Source organism: Ovis aries, chromosome 3 (assembly GCF_016772045.2).
Source record: "Ovis aries strain OAR_USU_Benz2616 breed Rambouillet chromosome 3, ARS-UI_Ramb_v3.0, whole genome shotgun sequence".
Taxonomy (NCBI): domain Eukaryota; kingdom Metazoa; phylum Chordata; class Mammalia; order Artiodactyla; family Bovidae; genus Ovis; species Ovis aries.
The window spans coordinates 204442042-204468098 of NC_056056.1; the positions used below are offsets into that span (position 1 = coordinate 204442042).

A 26057-nucleotide genomic window follows, 5' to 3' on the forward strand; every position below is an offset into this window, starting at 1 on the left:
GGAGAAGATGTGGAGTAAAGGGAACCCTCTTGCACTATTGGTGGGAAGGTAAATTGATCCAGCCACTATGGAAGACAGTACCTTAAAAAACTAAAAATAAAACTACCAAATGACCCAACAATCCCACTACTGGGCAATACCCTGAGAAAACCATAATTGAAAAGACACATGTACCCTCATGCTCCTTGCTGCACAATTTACAATAGCTAGGACATAGAAGCAACCCAGATGTCCATCAACAGATTAAAGAATAAAAAAAACTGTGGTACATGTATATACAATGGAATACTACTCAGCCATCAAAAGCAATGCATTTGAGTCAGTTCTAATGAGGTGGATGAACCTAGTGCCTATTATACAGAATGAATTAAGTCAGAAAGAGAAAACAAATATCATATATTAACACCCATATATGGAATCTAGAAAGATGGTACTGATGAACCTAATTGCAAGGCAGCAGTGGAGATAGGGACATAGAGAACAGACCTATGGACATGGGCAGTGGGGAGGAAGGAGAGGAAAAGACAAATGGAGAGAGTAGGACGGAAGCATATGCACTGCCATCTGTAAAACAGATAGCCGATGAAAATCTGCTGTATGACTCAGGGAGCTCAAACTGGGGCTCTATAACAACCTAGAGAGATGGGAAAGGGTTGGAAGTGGGAGGGGATATATGTATGTGCTGTGCTGTGCTTAGTCACCCAGTCATGTCTGACTCTTTCCAACCCTACAGACTGTAGCCTGCCGGGTTTCTCTGTCCATGGAAATCTCCAGGCAAGAATAGTGGAATAAGTAGCCTATCCCTTCTCCAGGGGATCTTCCTGACCCAGAAATTGAACCAGGGTCTTATGCATTACTGGTAGACTCTTTAACAGCTGAGCTACCAGGGAAGCCCAGACATATGTATACCTATGGATAATTCATGTTGATGTATGGCAGAAACCAAATCAATATTGTAAAGCAATGATGATCTTTCAATTAAAAATAAATAATTTTTTTAAATAAAAAAGAATTTTTAGGCATGGAGCTGCAGTTTAATTAACACTATCAAACTTATCTACATTCTTTTTCTAATCCAAAGGTATACCAAAATATTATCAGTTACCAGCTTATAAAGAAACTTAATCCTTACTCTTAATGTCCCCAAATACCCAGAAATATTACTGACTTTGGTGTTGATGTGAAGAGCTGACTTATTTGAAAAGACCCCGATGCTGGGAAAGATTGAGGGCAGGAAGAGAAGGGGGTGACAGAGGATGAGGTGGTTGGATGGCATCACCGACTCAATGGACATGGGGTTGGGTAGACTCCTGCAGTCGGTGATGTACAAGGAGGCGTGGCATGCTGCGGTTCATGGGGTCACAAAGAGTCGGACATGACTGAGCGACTGAACTGAACTGAAATCAAAGCTACAATGAGATATCACCTCACACTGGTCAGAATAGCTATCATCAAAAAGTTTACAAACAATAAACACTGGAAAGGATGTGGACAAAAGGGAATGCTTTTGCACTGTGGGTGGGAATGAAATTGATAGTCACTATGGAAGGCGGTATGGAGATTCCTTAAAAAAACTAAGAATAAAACCACCACATGACCCAGCAGTCCCACTCTTAGGCATATACCTTGAGGAAATCAAAATTGAAAGACACATGTGTCCTATTGTTCACTGCACTATTTACAATAGCTAGAACATGGAAGCAACCTAGATGTCCATCGACAGATGAATGGATAAAGAAGTTGTGGTACATATACATGATGGGATATTACTAAGCCATAAAAATGAATGTATTGGGGTCAGATCTGATGAGGTGAATGAACCTAGAACCTATTATACAGAGTGAAGTGAGTCAGAAAAGAGAAAGATAAATATCGTATTCTAATACACACATATGGAATCTAGAAAAATGGTACTGAAGAACTTATTTGCAGGGCAGCAAAGGAGAAACAGATAGAACAGACTTCAGGACATGAGGAGAGGAGAGGAGAGGGTGAGATGTATGGAAAGAGTAACATGGAAACTTACATTACCATTTGCAAAATCGATAGCCAATGGGGATTTGCTGTACAGCTCAGGAAACTCAAACAGAGGCTCGGTATCAACCTAGAGGGGTGGGATGGAGGGAGATGGGAGGGAGGTTCAAAAGGGAGGAGATATATGTATACCTATGGCTGATTCATGTTGAGGTTTGACAGAAAACAGAAAAATTATGTAAAGCAATTATCCTTCAATAAAAAAATAAATTGAAAAAAAAAATCTTGTCTAAAACTCGTGTAAACTATAAGGAAATTAATTATTTCACTTACCTAGGTATCTAAAGGGGAGAAGGTTCCAGTCCATGACCAAGGACCCAGGTTATTTACCTCTATTTTGTTGGCCTTCATTCTAGACCTCCTCTCTTTGGGGGTTACAAGATCATTGACAATGGCAACTGGGTCTATTTTTTTTTTTCTCTCTGCTTTGCAAGAGACAAAGTCAAGCTTGTCTTTTGTCTTTACAAAAGACAAGCCACAGACTGGGTAAAATATTTGCAAAAGACATAAACAACTATTATCCAGAGTATAAAAAGAATTCATGATACTCAACCTAGTTAAAAACTGGGCCAGTTTTATTTTCAAATGTTGAACCAGGTTTGTATATTCAGCCTAAGTACCATTGGTTTGTGCTATATATTTTTTATACATTTTTGGATTAATGTTGTTAATATTGCATTGAGAATTTTCACGTCTGTGGTCATGAGAGATATTGGTCTGTAGTTTTATCTTCTAGTAATGTCTATGTCTGATTTTGGTATTAGGGCAATACTGAACTTAGAATGAGTTGGAAATCATTCCCTCTGCTTCTATCCTTTGAAAGAGACTGGAGAGAATTACCATAATATTTCTTTAAGGTTTATGATGAGTTACCAGTGAATCCACCTGGGCCTATTGTTTTCTGATTTGGAAGTTTATGGATTAACCCTTCATTTTAATAGCAAATTTAAGCCTATTCACATTTCTATTTCTTCTTGTGTGAGTTTTGACAACTGGTGTTTTTAAAAGAATTGATAGATTTCATCTAATTTTTCAAAATGGGGACATAAATTGCTCATACTATTCCTTTAAAAGTCCGCAGGACCAGTTATGATAACACATTTCACTTCCGGCCCTTTTTTTTTCTTCTTCTTCTTCTTCTTAGCACACTTAAGTGTGTGTTCAGTTGTTAAGTCTGATTCTTTGTGTCCCCGTGGACTGTAACCCTCCAGGGTCAGCCATCTATGGATTTCTCCAGGCAAGAATACTGGAGTGGACATTCATTTCCTTCTTCACAACCCAGGGATCTTCACAACCCAGGGATCAAGCCCCTGCATTCTGAGTCTCCTGCATTGCTAGGCACATTTTTTAATCACTAAGCCACCTGGAAAGCCTGTTAGTTAGCATGACATTTGGTCATGCTAATCAATTTTATTGATGTTTTCAAAGAAGCAGCTTGTTCTACAATGGCTAAATTCATCCATCTCATCTACACACTGTTTTTGCTCTATATATCTAAACTGTCATTATTAACACAATATAAATGGCAACAAAAGTGACACTAAACATGATAAATTCCAATGATCTATTCTGCTGTTTTCTGTAGGTATGTGTTTGGCACTCCTACTGTACCATCCACGGTAACTATGCAAAATAGTCTCAGGAGGACAAGTAGATTTCAGGAAACAGAAACATTTATTTGCATCTTAACAAATTGTGGGTAAGCATTAGGTCAGGACATACATTGACTAGCTAAATTTTATAGACATAACTGGAGGCATCTCTGTCAAGCTGTTTTGGATTCCATGTCAAGGCAACAATTGGTGTGCTTTTAAGTCTTTATGAAATGAAAGAGAAGAAAATCATCCTACCACAAAGCAGCAATATCTGCCTTTTTCTGCAGCAGGTAATTGAAAGTTAATGAAACAGGAACATGATTAAGGATTGGCAGACATGCTGAGTATAGTAGAAGGCCTCCTCCTTTTTGTAGCAGTTAGTGAGTCAGTATTGGGGGTTTTAGGGAATGGGTTTATTGGACTAGTAAACTGCATTAACTGTGTGAAAAATAAGAAGATCTCTACACTCAGCCTTATTCTCACTGGCTTAGCCTCTTCCAGATTTTGCCTGATATGGATAATAATTACAGATGCATATGCGAGATTGTTTTCTCCAGATATGTATTTGTCTGGTGATCTAAGTCAATATATAGCTTACTTATGGATAATTATGAATCAATCAAATGTCTGGTTTGCCACCAGCCTCAGCATCTTCTACTTCCTGAAGATAGCCAACTTTTCCCACTGCATTTTTCTCTGGCTGAAGGGTCACATCAATAAGATCCTTCTTCTTCTAATGGGATGTCTGCCCATTTCATGGTTATTTACTTTCCCAAACATTACAATGCCTTTTATTAATAATATTATGAAGAACAGAAACACAACCGGGTTGATCACCATGCAGAAAAGTGAATACTTTATAAATCAGATTTTGTTCAGTATTGGAACACTTCTTGTCTTTATACTGTGCCTGATTACATGTTTCTTATTAATCACTTCCCTTTGGAAGCACAACAGGAGGATGCAATTGAATGCCACAGGATTCAGAGATCCCAGCACTGAAGCACATATCAAAGCAATGAAGATCTTGGTGTCTTTTATCATCCTCTTTATCCTGTATTTTGTAGGCACTGCCATACAAATATCAATTGATACTATGCCTAAAAACAAACTGCTGTATATTTTTGGTATGACAACCACTATCCTCTATCCCTGTGGACACTCATTTATCCTAATTCTTGGAAACAGCAAGCTTAAGCAAGCCTCTTTGAGGGTACTGAAGCTATTAAAGTGCTAGGAGAAAGAAAAACTTCTTAGAACTCCATGACAGGCTTGGGCAGAAATGGATACCACAAAAAGGTAGCCTAGTAATGAAATTACTCAAGTTCTGTTTCTCTTACATTGCTTTCTTGCAGTGTTTTAAACTGTGTTATTGAACATAACTAAAATTTTACAAAAAGATTTTGACTATGTCTCAGGTAATGTCACTTTTCAATGAGATTTTAATCCCATACACAAATTGAGTGGCTCAGGTACTTTCCTTCCCTTGGAGTGGTTTCTCCCACCCCAACCCTAGGCCAAAAATAGCTTGGAGACTATTGACTATAAAGATGTCATTGGTGGCTAAGCCTCTAAACAAGATTTATCTTTGTATTTTAATTGAATTCCCTGAAGCATTGATAGTTCACACACACACACACACACACACACAGAAATATTATTATTGTATTATTTCTCTTATTTATTTCAATGCCTGCATTTTTCTAGATTTGTCAAGTAAGAAGTTCAAATTTCCTCCTGTGTCCTTTTGACGTGGCCCCATTCTTCATGTTTCCTTACGTTCTCACAAACCAAAACTTTTCAGACTTGCTTTGTGTTTTCCTCATCCAGCCTTGGGTTCACTATTTATCCAAGAAATCTTCATTTATTTGAGAGAAAAAGGGTATTTGAAAACCAAGATTTGGTTGGATATAAACATTACACCCACCTACTTACTTCTTTCTCTCTCTGCCTCTATGTATCTCTCTATTTGTAATGTATGATGTGTCTATGTTTATGTCTCTAATTGCAATTCAAAACTACAGTCTTCCTTTTTGCCATGTTGCAAATCCTCTCTTTAACCATGAAAAACATGGATCTTGCTTTGTTCAGTTTATATAGTCATTTATTCAGTCCAAATATACACTGAGGGCTTTCCTGGTAGCTCATTTGGTAAAGAATCCACCTGCAATGTGGGAGACTTGGGTTCAATCCCTGAGTTGGAAAGATCCCCTGGAGAAGGGAAAGGCTACCCACTCCAGTATTCTAGGGCTTCCCTTTTGGCTCAGCTAGTAAAGAATCCACCTGTAGTGTGGGAGACCTGGGTTTGATACCTGGGTTGGGAAGCTCACCTGGAGAAGGGAAAGACCACCCAATCCAGTATTGAGAGACTTTATTTTGGGGGGCTCCAAAATCACTGCAGATGGTGACTGCAGCCATGAAATTAAAAGACGCTTGCTCCTTGGAAGAAAAGCTATGACCAACCTAGACAGCATATTAAAAGCAGAGACATTACTTTGCCAATGAACGTCCATCTAGTCAAAGCTATGGTTTTTCCAGTAGTCATATATGGATGTGAGAGCTGGACCAAAAGAAAGCTGAGCACCAAAAAATTGATGCTTAAAAACAGTGGAGTTGGAGAAGAATCTTGAGAGTCCCTTGGACTGCAAGGATATCCAACAAGTCAATCCTAAAGGAAATCAGTCCTGAATATTCATTGGAAGAACTGATGCTGAAGCTGAAACTCCAATAGTTTGGCCACCTGATGTAAAGAATTGATTCATTGGGAAAGACCCTGATGCTCAGAAAGATTAAAGGTGGAAGGAGAAGGGGACGACAGAGAATGAGATGGTTGGATGGCATCACTGACTTGATGGACATGAGTTTGAGTAGGCTCCAAGAGTTGGTGATGGACAGAGAAGGCTGTCGTGCTGCAGTCCATGGTGTCGCAAAGAGCCAGACATGACTGAGAGACTGGACTGAGCTGAACTGAATATTCACTGAGTATTTCCCTGGTGTCTCAGGCAATAGAGTCTGCCTGCAATACAGGAAACCTGGGTTTAATTCCTGGGTCCAGAAAATCCCCTGGAGAAGGAAATGGCAAGCCACTCTAGTATTCTTGCCTGGAAATTCCCATGGATGGAGGAGCCTGGCAGGCTATAGTCCATGAAGTCGCAAAGAGTTGGACACAACTGAGCTACTTTCACTTTCTTCTTTCTAATATACACTGAAGTTAGTTTCAGACTTGTTAACTCATACCACTTCTAGAAGGAAGAGAAAAGGGGAAGAAAGGAAGAGAGAGAGGGAAAGAAAGAATGAAAAAAAGAAAGAAGGAATGAAGGGAGAAAGGAAAGAAGAAGAGAGAAGGCGGGGAGGAAAGGAAGTAAGGAAGGGAGGAAGAAGACACTATTAACTACAGCCAAGTACTTTATTGCAGCTCATATATGACTATCAGTTCAGTTCAGCTTCCCTGGTGGCTCAGATGGTAAGGCGTCTTGCCTGCAATGCAGGAGAGGGGAAGATCCCCTGGAGAAGGGAAAGGCAACCCCTCAAGTATTCTCACCTGGAAATTCCCATGGACAGAGGAACCTGGTAGGCTACAGTCCATGGAATCCAAAGAGTTGGACATGACTGAGCGACTTCATTTTCTTTCTTTTCTTTCAGTTCAGTTTAGCCTCTCAGTTGTGTCCAACTCTTTGCGACCCCATGGACTGCAGGAAGTCAGGCTTCCCACTCCATCATCAACTCCCAGAGCTTGCTCAAACTCATGTCCATTGAGTCAATGATGCCATCCAACCATCTCATCTTCTGTCATCCCCTTCTCCCGCCCTCAAATCAAAAGATCCCTCAATCAGGGTCTTTTCCAATGAGTCATTTCTTCGCATCAGGTTGACAAAGAATTGGAGTTTCAGTTTCAGCTTTAGCATTAGTCCTTCCAATGAATATTCAAGACCTATTTCCTTTAGAATTGACTGGTTGGATCTCCTTGCAGTCCAAGGGACTCTCAAGAGTCTTCTCCAAAAAGAAAAAAAGAGTCTTCTCTAAGACCACAGTTCAAAAGCATCAGTTCTTTGGCACTCAGCTTTCTTTATAGTCCAACTGTCACAGACATACATGACTACTGGAAAAACCATAGCTTTGACTAGATGGACATTTGCTGGCAAAGTAATGTCTCTGCTTTTTAATATGCTTTTTAATATATGACTGTATCAGGGCACAAATTCAAAATACTACTGTGTTCCAAAGTTACTTTGGTAAGTTCTCTTTCTTTCCCTTTAGCATTTATATTCATTTCAAAAAGTGAGATTTGTTTCTTAATGAGTCTGTTTTAGGTTTTTTCCCCAGCCTTTATTTTATATGTTTAATGTAAAATATTATCATCATTTCAACTGTCAAAATTACACAAAAAGCATAAGGAGAATATATCCTTCACTCCCATAACTTCCATCTCATTTTGAATATTTCCCTATAAATTATCAACCTCATTCATTTCTGAATTTTTCCTCCTAATTTTATTTTTGAAAAAATAAACAAGCATGTGCATATTAAATTTTTCCATATTCCTTATAGAAAGGATAGTTTGCTATCACATGTAAGAAATCACTGCATCCAATTGTGAAATTATTTCTCATACTTTTTCACGTCTTTTTAGTACTCCATTGTCTGAATGTACCAGAGTTGATCCAACAGGTTTTGTGTATATATCCGTTTCTGATATCTTGCAGCTACAAACAGTAGTATTATGAGTAATCTTGTAGATTTATATTTATTGATTCTGACACCCAATTCTGATGTATGGGAGTCTTCCCAACCTCACCAAGCAATTATCTCAACTCTGACCTTACCTACCTGAAGATGGCATCAGATTCCATAGGTTAAGGGCTCAGTCCCACAAGACTACCCCCACTTCAGATGCCAGTTGTAAGCTCAGGTTGTTACATGTGCTTTTGACTTATTGGCTATAAATTGGAGATTCCAACAAACTCCTGCTTGAATTAGATTAATTTGCTAGATTGGCTCACAAAACTCAGAAGGTGTGTGTACTCAGTAGATTACTGGTTTATTACAAAGAATATTAAAGGAAGTGTATCAGTAAGCAATGAAGAGAATCAACTCTGCTCTATCTCCTTATGGAGATTCGTGGTGGTCCTGACACTAGCATGAGAGCTTCCTGGAAAAATTTTATGGAAGACTTTATTATGAAATGAGGATTTAAGACTTGACTAAAATTACTTTGTGAAGAAAAAATAGTCATGCTAAATGTGAAAATATTGAACAAGAATCCTAGCAGATCACAGCAAGGAAGGAAGAAAGATGAAAATGAACAGAGTTTGAGATGTCAGTCTCATGAGGATTGCTTTTGAAAGAGGAGAGAAACAAAGAATGGAAAAATGCCCTAGAGAAGCTGAGTGGCTAAAGAAAAAAAGAAGAAGGGGACATTTAAGATTATGCAAGAGAAATAAAAAACTGAATAATGCACAGCTTATTCACCCTACTGCCAGAAGACAGGCTTCCATGGCTGCACAGTATAGCAGTGAGAATAAATGAGCTACAATTATATGTAAACATATAGATGAATCTTGCAAACTGGATGTGAATGAAAGAAACTAAATTTATGTTCTCTATGAGTTTGTACATATAAGTACAAAAAACTGGGAGACTGTGAGGTTGTAACTAGGAGTAGCTTGAGGTTGTCTTCTGGGGAGTTGATTATGTCTGTTTCTTGGTCTGGGGTGTGTTATAGGAATGTATGCAGTTAGTAAAAATTCATGAAGCTTTTCACGTAAAATTTCATTGTTTTAACTAAAAAGTGTTTGTTAATTATTTTTTCAATAATAGAAACATCTGTATTAGTTTTCCAGGACTGCTGTAAGAAATTACCACAAATTTGTTGCCTTCAAAAAACAGAAATTTATTCCTCACAGTTCTGGAGTCTAGAAGTCTGAAATGAAGGGATCAGCAGGAATACACTCTCTCTGAAGACTCTACAGAATTCTTTCTTGGCTCTTCCATCTTCTGGTACCCCCTGATAGTCCTTTAATTGTAGAAGTAGTAACCCCTATCCCTGCCTCCTGCTGCTCATGGCCTTCTTTCTGTATGTTAATTCTTCCTCTCTCTCCTAAGGACAACCAGTCATAATATTTAGATTCCACTTGAATCCTATATTCGCATAGACCCCTTTTCCAAATAAGTACACATTTACAGATACCAGGAGTTAGCTCTTGGTTATACCTTTTGGCATGAAACACAATTCAACCTACTCTGTCACCCTAATAAAAGTTGGAGGTTTATAAAGAAGGAGCGAATGGGGCCAGTAGTTTCCTACTTGAAGTTTGCTTCCAGCTTCCAAAATTCTAATCTACTCAGATGTGACCTGAGAATGTTGTCAACTTGGAACATCAGTGAGGCCAGGATAGGCCATAGAAGAAAATATCCCTAGAGAGACAAGACTGTCTACTCTTGTATGCTTTAGATATAAGATCCTAATCAGCTTGGAAATTTTCCTTTCCAAAGTAGATTTTTAAAGGCTGAGATTTGGTTACCATGAAAATGCTGTCTACTTTGCATGAAATTTCTGTTCCTGGTAAAATGGAAATCCTATTCATGCTAAATATGTGACATTTGCATCTTAGTTTGGGTGGTAACACTGAAAATGAGCTTTCTTTGGAAAGAAGATAGAAAAAAATCTAAGGACTTTTTAAACAATGTATAGAACTATTTTCTTACTTATGCTCTCTGTTGGATTTGATTAGTTTAATCAATAATTCTAGATGATTGCAAAATATAATATGTTCTCATTTATATTAATTTTATATACTGAATGAAGTTTCCACAGATAAAAATAATTACTCATTAACTATTAATATTCCTAAGGCTTAGGAAACATCATGCTTTATTACATTCAGCATGAACTGGTACCTGGAAATATGTACATATTAGCAATATTTTGGGGAAATATATTAATTAGGAAGCTTTTGACTATAAAAATTCTTATCTCAAACTAGTGTTAACTATAAGGAAATTATCTCATCTACCTAGGCATCTGAAGGAGAGAATGTTCCAGTCTATCACCAAGGACTCAGGTTATTTACTTCTGTATTGTGTTGACCTTGAAGGTCTTCCCTAGAGCTCCTTTCTTGGGAGGTTACAATATAATTGCCAATGGCAAAAGAATCTGTTTTCTTACTCACACACTGCTGGAGACAGAAATCTTATTTAAACCAAGAATAATAGCTTCTTCATTCCGGGGTATCATAATCATCCAGGGCCTTATTCTGTACTTGGATTGGGAACATGATGCCAGAAGAATATAACTTGGCCCCTGTCTTTCTGCTTTTGTGGAGTGTATGTTTAAATTTTTGCCCACTTCTTAAGCAGGTTTCTTATCTACTTTGTGTTTAGCATTATGATTTCTTTATATATTCTGGAAGATTTTCTTTTATTAGATATGTCTTTTGCAAATATTTTCTCCCTATCCCTGGCTTGTCTTTTCCTTCCCTTGACAGTGTCTTTTGCAAAGCAGAAATTTTTTATTTTAATGAAGTCTAGATTATCAATTAATTCTTTCATAGGTTTTGCCTGTGGTGTTTTTATCCAAAAAGTGATTGTCATTCCCAAGATCAACTAGATTTTCTACTATGTTATCTACTATGAATTTTGTAGCTTTTTGGTTATATGTTGGTCTATGATGTAATTTAAATTAATATTTGTAAATAATATAAGGTATGTGCCTAATTTTACTTTTTGCATGTGGATGTCTGATTGTTCTAACACTGCTTGTTGTAAAGACTGCTCCATTGTATTGCTTTTGCTCTTTTGTTAAAGGACAATTGATGTATATACTTATGTAGGTCTATTTATGGGCTCTCTATTCTGTTCCATTTAGATGTCTGTTTTTAGCTAATATCACATTGTCTTGTTTGAGTCTTGACCTCAGCAAGTGTCAATTCTCTGACTTTATTCTTCTCCCCCAATATTGTGGTTGCTATTTTGGGTCTTGTGACATTTCATATGAACTTTAAATCATCACTACAAACAAAGCTAGTGGCAGTGATGGAATTCCAGTTGAGCTATTTCAAATCCTGAAAGGTGATGCTGTGAAAGTGCTGCATTAAATATGCCAGCAAATTTGGAAAACTCAGCAGTGGCCACAGGACTGGAAAAGGTCAGTTTTCATTCCAGTCCCAAAGAAAGGCAATGCCAAAGAATGCTCAGACTACCACATAACTGCACTCATCTCACATGCTACTAAAGTAATGCTCAAAATTCTCCAAGCCAGACTTCAGCAATATGTGAACTGTGAACTTCCAGATGTTCAAGCTGGTTTTAGAAAAGGCAGAGGAACCAGAAATCAAATTGCCAACATCTGCTGGATCATCAAAAAAGCAAGAGAGTTCCAGAAAAACATCAATTTCTGCTTTATTGACTATGCCAAAGCCTTTGACTGTGTGGATCACAATAAACTGTGGAAAATTCTGAAAGAGATGGGAATACAGACCACCTGACCTGCCTCTTGAGAAACCTATATGCAGGTCAGGAAGCAACAGTTAGAACTGGACATGGAACAACAGACTGGTTCCAAATAGGAAAAGGAGTACGTCAAGGCTGTGTATTGTCACCCTGCTTATTTAACTTATATGCAGAGTACTTCATGAGAAACGCTGGGCTGGAAGAAGCACAAGCTGGAATCAACATTGCCTGGAGAAATCAATAACTTCAGATATGCAGATGACACCACCCTTATGGCAGAAAGTGAAGAGGAAAAAAAAAAAAAAAAGAAAGTGAAGAGGAACTAAAAAGCTTCTTGATGAAAGTGAAAGAGGAGAGTGAAAGAGTTGGCTTAAAGCTCAACATTCAGAAAACGAAGATCATGGCATCTGGTCCCATCACTTCATGGGAAATAGATGGGGAAACAGTGGAAACAGCGGCTGACTTTATTTTTCTGGGCTCCAAAATTAACTGCAGAAGGTGATTGCAGCCATGAAATTAAAAGACACTTACTCCTTGGAAGGAAAATTATGACCAACCTAGACAGCATATTAAAAGGCAGAGACACTACTTTGTCAACAGAGGTCCGGCTAGTGAAGGCTATGGTTTTTCCAGTGGTCGTGTATGGATGTGAGAGTTGGACTGTGAAGAAAGCTGAGTGCTGAAGAATTGATGCTTTTGAACTGTGGTATTGGAGAAGACTCTTGAGAGTCCCCTGGACTGCAAGGAGATCCAACCAGTCCATCCTAAAGGAGATCAGTCCTGGATGTTCTTTGGAAGGAATGATGCTAAAGGTGAAACTCAAGTCCTTTGGCCACCTCATGCGAAGAGTTGACTCATTGGAAAAGACTCTGATGCTGGGAGGGATTGGGGGCAGGAGAAGGGGATGACAGAGGATGAGATGGCTGGATGGCATCACTGACTCGATGGACATGAGTCTGAGTGAACTCCGGGAGTTGGTGATGGACATGGAGGCCTTGCATGCTGCGATTCATGGGGTCACAAAGAGTCCAACATGACTGAGCGACTGAATTGAATTGAATTGAATGAACTTTATTTATTTTTATTTGTGGAATGGGATTTTTTTAATAATATTTTTTTACTTTACAATACTGTATTGGTTTTGCCATACATTGACATGAATCCACCGCAGGTGTACATGAGTTCCCAACCCTGAACCCCCCTCCCACCACCCTCCCCATATCATCTCTCTGGGTCATCCCAGTGCACCAGCCCCAAGCATCCTGTATCCTGTATCGAACCTAGACTAGCGATTCGTTTCTTACATGATAGTGTACATGTTTCAATGCCATTCTCCCAAATCATCCCACCCTCTCCCTCTCCCACAGAGTCCAAAATCTATTCTTTATATCTGTGTCTCTTTTGCTGTCTCGCATACAGGGTTATCATTGCCATCTTTCTAAATTCCATATATATGTGTTAGTATACTGTATTGGTGTTTTTCTTTCTGGCTTACTTCACTCTGTATAATCGGCTCCAGTTTCATCCACCTCATTAGAACTGATTCAAATGTATCCTTTTTAAAATCAATTTGTCAGTATCAACGAGATAACATGCTGTGAATTTGATTGGGATTGCACTGAATCTATAGATCAAGTGGAGAAGAACTGGCATTTTGAAAATACTGAGTCTTCCTATCAATGAACATGGATCATTGTTGCAATTATTTAGTTCTTTATTTTCATTTATCAGAGTTTTAGTTTTTCTCATAAAAGTTTTGCACTTATTTTGTTATATTTATACCTATGCACTTCAATTTTTGGATGCTATGGAAATGATATTGGGTTTTTAATCTTAAATTCCTTGTGTTCATTGCTGGTGTATAAGAAAGCAATTGACTTTTTTCTCAACTTTATATCTTACTATGTTGCTATAATAATTACTTATTAATTTCAGGAGTTTTTTGGTCACTGCTTTTGTATTTTCTACATAGATGTTCATGTCAACTACAGTAAAAGGTAGTTGCATTTCTTCCATCCCAACTGGTATACCTCTTATTTCTCTGTTTTTCTGTTGCATTAGCTAGAATTTCCAGTACATACTGAAAAGGAGTGGTGAGAGAGGTTAACTTTGCCTTGTATCTGATATTGTTAGAAAAACTTTGAATATTTCAGCATTAAGTACAGTTCCAGCTCTAGGTTTGTTATAGTCTTCATCGGGTTGATATTTTCCTCTATTATTAGTTTACTGAGAGTTTTTATCATGAATGAAAGTTGGATTTTATCAAATGAATTTAAGCAGCTTTTGATATATTGTGTGATTTTTTTTGTTTGTTTGTTGATATGATGAGTTACATTAAATGATTTTCGAATATTGAACCAGTTTGTATACTCAGGCTTAATCCCACTTGTTTGTGCTATACAATTATTTTGTATACATTGTTGGATTTTATCTGCTATTATGAGGTTGAAAATTTTCACGTCTATTGTCATGAGTGATACTGGTCTGTAGTTTTAGCTTCTAGCTTCAGTCTTTGTCTGGTTTTGGTGTTATGGTAAGGCTGACCTTAGACTGAGTTGTAAAATATTCCCTCTGCTTCTGTTTTTTGAAAGAGACTAAAGAGAATTAGTACAATATTTCATAAATGTTTGTTGGAATTTACCAGTAACTCCACCTGTGCCTGGTGTTTTCTGTTTTGGAAACTTATTGATTAGCTTTTTGATTAAAATAGATTTAGGCCTATTTGCATTACCTATTTCTTCTTGTGTGAGTTTTTTCAATTGTTATTTTTCAAAGAATTGACAGAGTTCATCCAATTTAACAAGTTTGTGGACCCAGAAATGTTTGTAATATTCCTTTAAATGTCCATGGGGTCAGTTGTTATACCCCGTTTCACTTCTAGCCCCTTTTTTTCTCAGCATGGCTAAAGGTTAATCATTTTTATTGATCTTCTCAAAGAAGCAGCTTTTATTTCCTCATAGAGATAAAAGAATACTAATTTCAAACATCTCTTCTATACACTATTTTTGCTTTATATATCTAAACTGTTATTAACACAAAATAAATGTCAGTGTTAATGCTGACACTAAAAAGGTGAAGTTCAATTTTTCTTTCTATTCTCTGTGTTTTCTGTAGGCATATGTTTGCCACTCCTATTGTACAATCCAGGGTAACAAATGCAAACTAGTCTCAGGAGGACAAGTAGAATCCGTGAAACAGAAACTTTTATTTGCATCTTAACAAATTGAGGAAGGTGTTCAGTCTGGACACACATTCTCTAGACTAGCTAAATTTTATAGACATACCTGGAGGGGTCCCCCTGAAGTTATTTTGGATTCCATCACAAGGCAGTAATGGGGGCACTTGCAATTCTTTATTAATGAAAGAGAAGAAAATCATTCTCCCATCAAGCAGCAGTATATGCCTCCCTCATTCTGCAGCAGGTCATTTTAAGATTGATGGAACAGAAGTAATATTAGGGACTGGCAGATATGCTGAGAAGGCCTCCTCATTTTTGTAGCAGTTAGTGAGTCAGTACTGGGGGTTTTAGGAGATGGATTTATTGGACTTGCATACTTCATTGAATGTGTGAAGAACAAGAAGTTTTCTATCAGCTTTATTCTCATGGGCTTAGCTACTTCCAGAATTTGCCTGATAGGGTTAACAACTGCCGATGGATTTGTGAAGATATTTTTCTCCAGAAATGTGTTCCTGTGGTTACCTAATTCACTGTATTACTTACTCATAGATAATTCTGAATCCATCAAGTGTCTTTTTTTGCCACTAGCCTCAGCATCTTCTATTTCCTGAAGATGGCCAATTTTTCCCACCACATTTTTCTCTGGTTGAGGAGTGACATCAAAAGGGTTCTTCTCCTTCTAATGGGATACTTGCTTATTTCATGGTTAGTTACTTTTCCACTAACTATGAAGATAATTAGTGATACTAGAGCAAAGAATAGAAGTGTAATCTTTTCAGTTGAAGTGCATAAAGGGGAATTCTTTAGAAACCAGATTTTGCTCAATCTTGGAACCCTTCCCATCTTCATACTATGCCTGATTACATGTATCTTATTGCTCATTTCCCTTTGGAGGCACAACCAGAGGATGCTATTGAATACCACAGGATTCAGAGACCCCAGCACAGAAGCACATATCAAAGCAATGAAAGTTTTGATATCTTTTATCATCCTTTTTATCTTGAATTTTATAAGCATTATCATAGAAATATCATGCACCTAGAGCCAGACATTCTGGAATGTAAAGTCAAGTGGGCCTTAGAAAGCATCACTATGAACAAAGCTAGTGGGGGTGATGGAATTCCAGTTGAGCTATTTCAAATCCTGAAAGATGATGCTGTGAAAGTGCTGCACTCAATATGCCAGCAAATTTGGAAAACTCAGCAGTGGCCACAGGACTGGAAAAGGTCAGTTTTCATTCCAATCCCAAAGAAAGGCAATGCCAAAGACTGCTCAAACTACTGCACAATTGCACTCATCTCACATGCTAGTAAAGTAATACTCAAAATTCTCCAAGCCAGGCTTCAGCAATACATGTACCGTGAATTTCCAGATGTTCAAGCTGGTTTTAGAAAAGGCAGAGGAACCAGAGATCAAATTGTGAACATCCGCTGGATCATCGAAAAAGCAAGAGAGTTCCAGAAGAACATCGATTTCTGCTTTATTGACTACGCCAAAGCCTTTGAGTGTGTGGATCACAATCAACTGTGGAAAATTCTGAAAGAGATGGGAATACCAGACCACCTGACCTGCCCTATGGGTAGTACTACATAATCCCAAATATATATGTACACAGTATATTATTAGAAATTCTCAGAACCAAAAAACCTCCACATTCTCCTTTCATTCAGTGTCATGGTTGAGAGATAAGGTTCCCTAATTTTAACCTTTTGCTGAGCATATATTATTTTCTTGTTTGCCCATTAACAGATTTCTTTTCAAGGGTCCTGGCTTATGTATAGGCCCCAATCTCGATTCTAGTCTTGTAGAGGCCAAAACTAGTTACCTCATCCTCCATATACACAATACTTTAAAACTTAAGCTCTAATTTAAAACAGATTGCAAATGCTCCAAAGCTCTATTTTAAGTACTTTTTTTTCCCCCCGCTTAAAATGTGTACTTTCCCACCATTTTTGGCATCTGAAGGTTTTTCTTTCACTGACAGGTGGGTCATGAACTTAAAATAATTCTGAAGACTAGTTTTCCCATATTTTTATGTATTCTGGACTGATGGGATTTCTCTAAATGCCTGGTTTGCCAAGTTCTTTTTTCTGTTTCAATTTAATTGAGATAACACATTTGCCATATTCTTAAAAATAAAGATTAGCTGTCCTTTCCTAGTTTTATTTTAATTTTTCTTTTTTTTTTTTGTAAATGAATTCAAAGCTATTTATTTTATGCCTGTTGATTTAGGTACATTCCTCAGCATTGACAAATGGTTCATATATTGTCGTTAAGCACAGAGTCCTGAGATATCCTTTGTAATTTCTTCTTAATTCAAAGATTATTTAACAGAATATTTTTCAGCTTTATGAGCTATGTTAAAGGCAATTTTTCATATTGATATTTTGATTTATTGAATTTGGGTTAGCAGTATATTTACATGATATTTAGCCTAGGATAAGATTCATTTGGCCTAATACAAGATCTATTTTTGTGAATAGTCATGTTTACTTGGAATAATTTTGATGCTGCTTATGATATCATGCTTATAATATTCATTAGAATATCACTGGATGAATTAGATGAATTGATCTACTAGATTAGATTCATCTAACTTTCATTAGACAAATCATGTTAATGATATTGTATCTCTATATTCATGTCGATTATAAATCAATCTGAAATAGATTATAAATGTACATTCATAACGATTAAATTCTTTCATTTATAGCTGCATTTAACTTGAAACAATGTTGATAGTTATATTTGCTTCCATGCTCTTTAAATTATTAATATTATTGTTATTAAACTCTTTGGTAACTCATGCAGGTTTTTACCTTGAATTTTATTCTTTCCATGTTTTTAACATGTTTTTTCCATGTTAAAAATCTCTAGTTCTTCATTTCACATTTATATATGTATTCACTTCACTTCATATTTATTATGTATTTTCCATCTGTTCGTTTTCAGTATCTATTTTTTCTTTTATTGTGTCCTGTAGAAAACAAATCTCTGATATTCAATGCTGTAATATTAGAATCTGAAAATTATGATCGAGTAAACATCTTTACACTTATTGTAATTAAATTCATATTAATTTTCTATCTTCTCATTTCTCTTTTTCTATTTCTCATGCTTTCTTCTAGATTTCCCCCTCCTTTGCTCTCTACTCAGTTCAGTTCAGAAACTCAGTCGTGTCCAACTCTTTGTGACCCCATGGACTGCAGCATCCAGGCTTCCCTGTCCATCACCAACACCTGGAGCTTGCTCAAATTCATGTTCATCGAGTAGGTGATGCCATCCAACCATCTCATCATTCGTCATCCACTTCTCCTCCTGTCTTCCATCTTGCCCACCCAGCATCAGGGTCTTTTCCAATGAGTCAGTTCTTTGCATCAGGTGGCCCAAGTATTGGAGTTTCAGCTTCAGCATCAGTCCTTCCATTGAATATTCAGGACTGATTTCCTTTAGGTTTGACTTGTTTGATCTCCCTGCAGCCCAAGGGACACTCAAGAGTTTTCTCCAACATCCACAGTTCAGTTCAGTTCGCTATCATGTCTAACTCTTTGCAACCCCAACACCACAGTTCAAAAGCATCAGTTCTTTGGTACTCAATTTTCTTTATGGTCCAACTCTCATATTCATACATGGCTCCTGGAAAAACCATACCTTTGGCTAGATGGACCTTTGCCGGCAAGGTAATGTCTCTGCTTTTTAATGTGCTGTCTAGGTTAGTCATAGCTTTTCTTCTAAGGAGCAAGTGTCTTTTAATTTCATGGCTGCAGTCAGTAGCAGCAGCAGTCACCATCTGCAGTGATTTTGGAGCCCAAGAAAATAAAGTCTCTCACTGTTTCCATTGTTTTCCCATCTATTTGCCACGAAGTGATGGGACTAGATGTCATGATCTTCATTGTTTGAATGCTGAGTTTTAAGCCAACTTTTTCACTCTCCTCTTTCACTTTCATCAATAGGCTCTTTAGTTCTTCTTCCCTTCTGCCATAAGGGTGGTGTCATCTCCATATCTGAGGTTATTCATATTTCTCCGTGCAATCTTGATTCCAGCTTGTGCTTCACTATTGATAGAAAATTTTCATATACTGGTTTTAAAATATCACTCTCTTTATTTCAAATAAAATAATAAATTTGGCTTGCTGTGTCTACTTCTAGTCCTTTCCATGCCGCATGATTTTGTGGTGTGCAGTTCTAAAGTTTTACATTTATGTATTTATTTAAAATAACTTTTTATTGTAGTAAAATATAGACAATGTAACATTTTCCACTTTAACATTTTAAGTGTATAATTCTGTGTGGTATTGTTACATTTACAATATTGTACAACCATCACCACTATTTCCAAAACCTCTGTCACCCCAAACAAAACCTCTGTACCCTCTCAGCGGTAACTCTCTATTCTCCATCTCCCAACTTCCTGGAACCTCTAATATACTTTCTGGCTTTATTAATTGATTTATTCTAGATACTTCATATAAGTAAAATCATATAAAATTTGTTCTTTTGTGACTGGCTTCTCTCACTCAACATATTGTTTTCATGTAATAGCATGTTTTGGATCTTCATTCCTTTTTGTGGCTGGGTAAAATTTCAAAGGTATTCCAAAATATCTTTGGTATTGTGAATATTCTGCAACATATATTAGCATACAACTATCTGTGTCCCTATTTTCAGAATATGTCTGAAAGTGGAATTACTGGGTCATATGGTAATTCCTCAGAGAAGGCAATGGCAACCCACTCCAGTACTCTTGCCTGGAGAACCCCACGGACGGAGGAGCCTGGTAGGCCGCAGTCCATGAGGTTGCTAAGAGTCGGACACGACTGAGCGACTTCACTTTCACTTTTCACTTTCATGCATTGGAGAAGGAAATGGCAACCCACTCCAGTGTTCTTTCCTGGAGAATCCCAGGGACAGAGGAGCCTGGTGGGCTGCTGTCTATAGGGTCACACAGAGTCAGACACGACTGACGCGACTTAGCAGAAGCAGCATGGTAATTCCTATATGAAGCTTTCAAAAAAAAATATATATATATATAGTTGATTTACAGTGTTGTGTTAACTTCTGTTCAGCAGCGAAGTGACTCACTTATGTGCTGTGCTCAGTTGTTCAGTCTTTTCCGATGCTGCAACTTTATGGACTGTGTACCCAACCAAGCTCCTCAGTCCATGGAATTCTCCAGGCAAGAATACTGGAGTGGGTTGCCATTTCCTCCTCCAGGGGATCTTCCTGACCCACAGATCAAACCTGTGTCTCCTGCATCTCCTATATTGGCAAGCAGATTCTTTACTACTGTGTCACCAATTATATATGTTCTTTTTTATATCGTTTTCCATTATGGTTTATCCCAGGACATTGAATATGATTCCCTGTGCTATACAGTAGGACACTGTTGTCCATCCATTCCATGTGGAATAGTTTGTACCTAGTGACCCTAAACTCTCAGTCCATCTCTCCCTCACCCCTCTCTTCATTAGCAACATATTTAGCTTTTTCAGGAACCACCAAACTGTTTTGCCTAGTGGCTGTATCATTTTACATTCTTACATGAATGTATGAGGTTTCAAAGTTCTCCTATTCTCTGCAACATTTGTTATTTTCTAGATTTTTCATTATGAGCATCCTAATGGGTGTGAAGTGATATTCTCATTTTATCAGCATTTCTCCAATGATTAATGCGAAGAAATTGAGGAAAACAATAGAATGGGAAAGACTAGAGATCTCTCCAAGGAAATTAGACAGGCCAAGGGAACATTTCATGCAAAGATGATCCAGATACCAACAATGGTGATCACTCACTTAGAGTCAGACATCCAAGAATATAAAGTGAAAGGGCCTTAAGAAGCATCACTACGAACAAAGCTAGTGGAGGTGAAGAAATTCCAGCTGAGCTATTTCAAATCCTGAAAGATGATGCTGTTAAAGTACTACAGTCAATATGCCAGCAAATTTGGAAAACTCAGCAGTGACCACAAGACTGGAAAAGGTCAGTTTTCATTCCAATCCCAAAGAAAAACACTGCCAAAGAATGCTCAAACTACCGCACATTGCACTCATCTCACATTCTACCACGTAATGTTCAAAATTCTCCAAGCCAGGCTTCAACAGTACATGAACTGAGAAATTCCGGATGTTCAAGCTGGATTTAGAAAAGGCAGAAGAACCAGAGATCAAATGGGCAACATTCATTGGATCAACAAAAAAGCAAGAGTTCCAGAATTACATCTACTTCTGCTTCATAGACTATGCCAAAGCCTTTGACTGTGTGAATCACAACAAACTATGGAAAATTCTTCAAGAGATGGGAATACCAGGCCACCTGACCTGCCTCCTGAGAAATATGTATGCAGGTCAAGAAGCAACAGTTAGAACTTGACAAGGAACAACAGACTAGTTCCTAACTGGGAAATGAGTACATCAGGACTGTATATAGTCACCCTGCTTATTTTACTTAAATGAAGAGTACATCATGAGAAATATCGGGCTAGATGAAACACAAGCTGGAATCACGATTGCCAGGAAAAATATCAATAACCTTAGATACACGGATGACACCCCCCTTATGGCAGAAAGCAAATAACTGAAGAGCCCCTTGATGAAAGTGAAAGAGGAGAGTGAAAAAGCTGGCTTATATCTTTACAACATTAAAAAAGCAAAGATAATGGCATCCAGTTGCATCACTTCATGGCAAATAGATAGGGAAACAATGGAAACAGTGAGAGACTTTATTTTGGGGGGCTCCAAAATCACCACAGCTGGTGACTGCAGCCATGAAATTAAAAGATGCTTGCTCCTTTGAAGAAAAGCTATGACAAACCTAGACAGCATATTAAAAAGCAGAGACATTACTTTGCCAACAAAGGTCCATCTAGTCAAAGCTATGGTTTTCCCAGTGGTCATGCATGGATATGAGAGTTGAACCATAAAGAAAACTGAGCACCGAAAAAGTGATGCTTTTGAACTGTGGTATTGGAGAAGAATCTTGAGAGTCCTTTGGACTGCAAGGAGATCAAACAAGTCAATTTTAAAGGAAATCAGTCCTGAATATTCATTGGAAGGACTAATGCTGGAGCTGAAGCTCCAATACTTTGGCCATCTGATGCGAAGAACTAACTCCTAGGAAAAGACTCTGATGCTGAGAAACATCAAAGGAAGGAGGAGAAGGGAATGACAGAGGGTGAGATGGTTGGATGGCATCACCAACTCAATGGACATGAGTTTGAACAATCTCTGGGAGTTGGTGATGGACAGGGGGGACTGGCATGCTGCAGTCAGTGGGGTCGCAAAGAGTCAGTTAAAAATGAGTGACTGAACTGACTGACTGACATTGCCATATGAAAAACAGGTAGTAGGAATTTGCTATATGATCCAGGGAGCTCAGTGCAGTGCTCTATGACAACCTAGGCGGGTGGGATGGGGTGGGAGATGGGAGGAAGGTTCAAGAGGGAGGAGACATATATACACCTATGGCTGATTCATGTTGATGTATGGCAGAAACCAAAGCAACATTGTAAAGCAATTATCCTCCAGTTAAATAATTTTAGTTTTTTTAAATAAAATTGTCTTTGGAGACTTCCTTGATGGTCTAGTGGTTAAGACACCACACTTCCAATTCATGGGGTGAGGGTTCAGTCCCTGGTCAGGGAGCTAAGATTCTATAGGCTTCTCGGTCAAAAAAAACAAAACATAAAACAGAAGTAATATTTTAACAAATTCAATAAAGACTTTTTAAAATTTTAAAGAAATAAAAAATAAAATATCTATGAATGTGTGTGGACACCAAATATTTATATTTTTAGTAGTTTTTAACGTAAGTCTAGCTTTCCTTCTGATTTGAATGCAAGTACAGTCACAGAAACATTAGCAGTGCTTATAGTTTTCCACCTTCAGAAACCACAAATCATTATTGTGATAGTGATGTCATTATTAGGTCAGTAAATTACTAAGTCACATTAAAAATATAAATGCATATATTTGAATCTATCTGGATTCCTTTGAAATTCATGTTTTTAATTTGTTTAAAAACATTACTCTGAGGAAATCATAGCCTTCACCAGACTCCCAAAGTTGTCCAGTAAAACAAAAATTGACTCCAAAGTCATTACTTACAAAACAGAAAGAGACTCACAGACTTAGAGAACCAAATTATGGCTGCTGAGCAAAGGGATGGGGGGACGGGATAGTTAGGCAATTTGGGATGGACCTGCATGTGCGTGCTAGTCACTCAGTCGTGTCTGACATTCTGTGATTCTGTGCACTCCAGCTCTCCAGGCTCCTCTGTCCATGGAATTCTCCAAGAGTACTGGAGTTGGTTGCCATTTCCTCCTCCAGGGAATCTTCCCGAGCAAGAGAGTGAACCTGAGTCTCCTGCATTGTGGGCAGATTTTTTACTATCTGGACCACGAGGGAAGCCCAGATGGACATGTACACACTGGTATATTTAAAATGGGTAACCAACAAGGACCTACTGTATCACACATGGAACTCTGCTCAATGTTATATGGCAGCCTGGATGGGAGGAAAGCTGGTGAGGTGGGGGATACATGTATACGTATGGCTAGGCCCCTTTGCTGTTCACCTGAATCTATTACAACAGTGTTAATCAACTATACTCCAATACAAAATAAAAAGATTTTTTTTAAAAGACTCCAAGTTCAAGCAAATAGATAAAATGGGCAGTTAGAAAAATTTATGAGAATATTTTTGCTGATGATTTGCCTCAATTTCAGTGAATATAGTGAGGAGTTTGGAATTGCGTGGAGGATAAAGTCAGCAACTATTCAAAAAATGAGTTCTTGAAATGTGAGTAGTAGGGCAACATCCTCTTCTTGCCTTATAAATGTAGAGAGCTTAATGGGCTTCCCTGGTGGCTCAGATGGTAAGCAATCTGCCTGCAATGTAGAAGAGCTGGCTTCAGTCCCTGACTTGGGGAGATCCTTTGGAGAAGGGAATGACTGCCCATTCCAATTATTCTTTTTGAATAACTTTTAAAACTTGAGTGAAATAGATAGGAACATAGATCTTAACCAATAACAAACTTTAGAAGAAAAGAAAACATAAACATACTAACTTGAATAAAGGAATAAGTGGACATTGTCAAAAAGTTACAATAAAAAAATAGCTGTAGGCTCAGATGAAAAACAAATTCTACCAAACTTTTGAAGAGGAGATAGCTTCATTTGAGCCATTCTAGATTATATAAAAGGAAAAACAAACTTAAAAAAATTTTGTGAAGCAAGTTTTATGTTGCTAAAAGAAACTGTCTGAACTCTACAAAACTAATTTAATCCTGCCTCTTCACTTTGGGTTGTGAATATCAATATAAAAATCATCATAGAATACAGATATAGCCAACATTTCCCAAATATAATGGGATACCATGACTAGCAGATTTTATATCAGGAATGTAAGAATAAGCCAATATTAGGAAATCTGTCCAAATAATTGACTAGATTTATTAATCTAAAGAAAAAAATCATTTCCATAAACTTGGAAAAGATATTTCACTCGTTCTTAATTGCAACACCCAATAAAATAGGAATCCAATGATATGTAATAACATATTAATGGAGATTTGATAAGTTTGATCGTCCCCAAATGATGATGGAGCTAACGTTGGCAATTCTCCTGAGCATGAATTATTTTGTCCATATATTATGCTGTTAGAGCAAGAAATTTGGAGGATTCCGTCTGGCCTTTTCACCATTTAGCTCTAATTCCATACATATGAGTGGCTTCCCTGGTAGCTCAGATGGTAAAGAATCTGCCTGCAAGGCAGGAGATTCTGGTCAATCACTGGGTCAGGAAAATCCCCTGGAGAAGGGAATGGCTTGCCTGGAGAATCCCATGGACAGAGGAGCCTAGAGAACTACAGTCCAAGGGGTCCCAAAGAGTCAGACACAACTGAGCAGCTGACACTTTTGCTTTCACCATACATATGCAGAACAATGTGGGGATTTTTCTAGTTTTCATGGATTTTATTCCAATTATACATTTCAGTTCAGTTCAGCCACTCACTCATGTCCGACTCCTTGTGACCTCATGAACTGCAGCACGCCAGGCCTCCCTGTCCATCACCAACTGCCGGAGTCTACCCAAACCCATGTCCATTGATTCAATGGTGCCATCCAACCATCTCATCCTCTGTCATCCCCTTCTCCTCCTGCTCTCAATCTTTCCCAGCATCAGGGTCTTTTCAAATGAGTCAGCTCTTTGCATCAGATGGCCGAAGTATTGGAGTTTCAGTTTCAACATCAGTCCTACCAATGAACACCCAGGACTGATCTCCTTTAGGATGGACTGGTTGGATCTCCTTGCAGTCCAAGTGACTCTCAAGAGTCTTCTCCAGCACCACAGTTCAAAAGCATCAATTCTTCAGTGCTTAGCTTTCTTTATAGTTCAACTCTTACATCCATACCTGACTACTGGAAAAACCATAGCCTTGACTAGATGGACCTTTGTTGACAAAGTAATGTATCTGCTTTTTAATATGCTGTCTAAGCTGGTCATAACTTTCCTTCCAAGGAGTAAGCATCTTTTAATTCCATGGCTGCAATAATCACTGAATAAGCCCATGAGAACTACTTTGTCCTACTATGGTTCAATACGTATCCAATGTAAGCCTCTGTCTTTTATTGATGTTTGGTGTCCTCAAGAATTAGTGTCAATTCAGGTTTAATATCCATTAACACCTCAAAGTTCTGAGTATTTTTCAGAATCATTCTAGTAAATGGCAGCAAGGAAAGTCTTGAGAAGATCTGTAATGTAACCGTGTGGCAGTGCTGCAGGGCCATGAAAGGGCTCTGAAT

The 26057-nt window shown here is 37.9% G+C and overlaps 1 protein-coding gene and 1 pseudogene across 1 annotated transcript; both read left to right on the forward strand.

Annotated features, from left to right (window-relative positions):
- The first annotated feature begins 3966 nt into the window (after window positions 1-3966).
- Window positions 3967-4866, forward strand: LOC101122269 (taste receptor type 2 member 10-like). The gene has a single exon (XM_027965848.1). The coding sequence runs from the start codon at window positions 3967-3969 to the stop codon at window positions 4864-4866; it is 900 nt and encodes a 299-aa protein (XP_027821649.1).
- Window positions 4867-14975: 10109 nt separating this feature from the next.
- On the forward strand, window positions 14976-16297 carry LOC101104816 (taste receptor type 2 member 10-like; annotated as a pseudogene).
- Window positions 16298-26057: the final 9760 nt, after the last annotated feature.

Excerpts from the sequence above, each read along its gene's own strand:
- LOC101122269 (XM_027965848.1), top strand. The coding sequence starts at position 3,967 with ATGCTGAGTATAGTAGAAGGCCTCCTCCTTTTTGTAGCAGTTAGTGAG.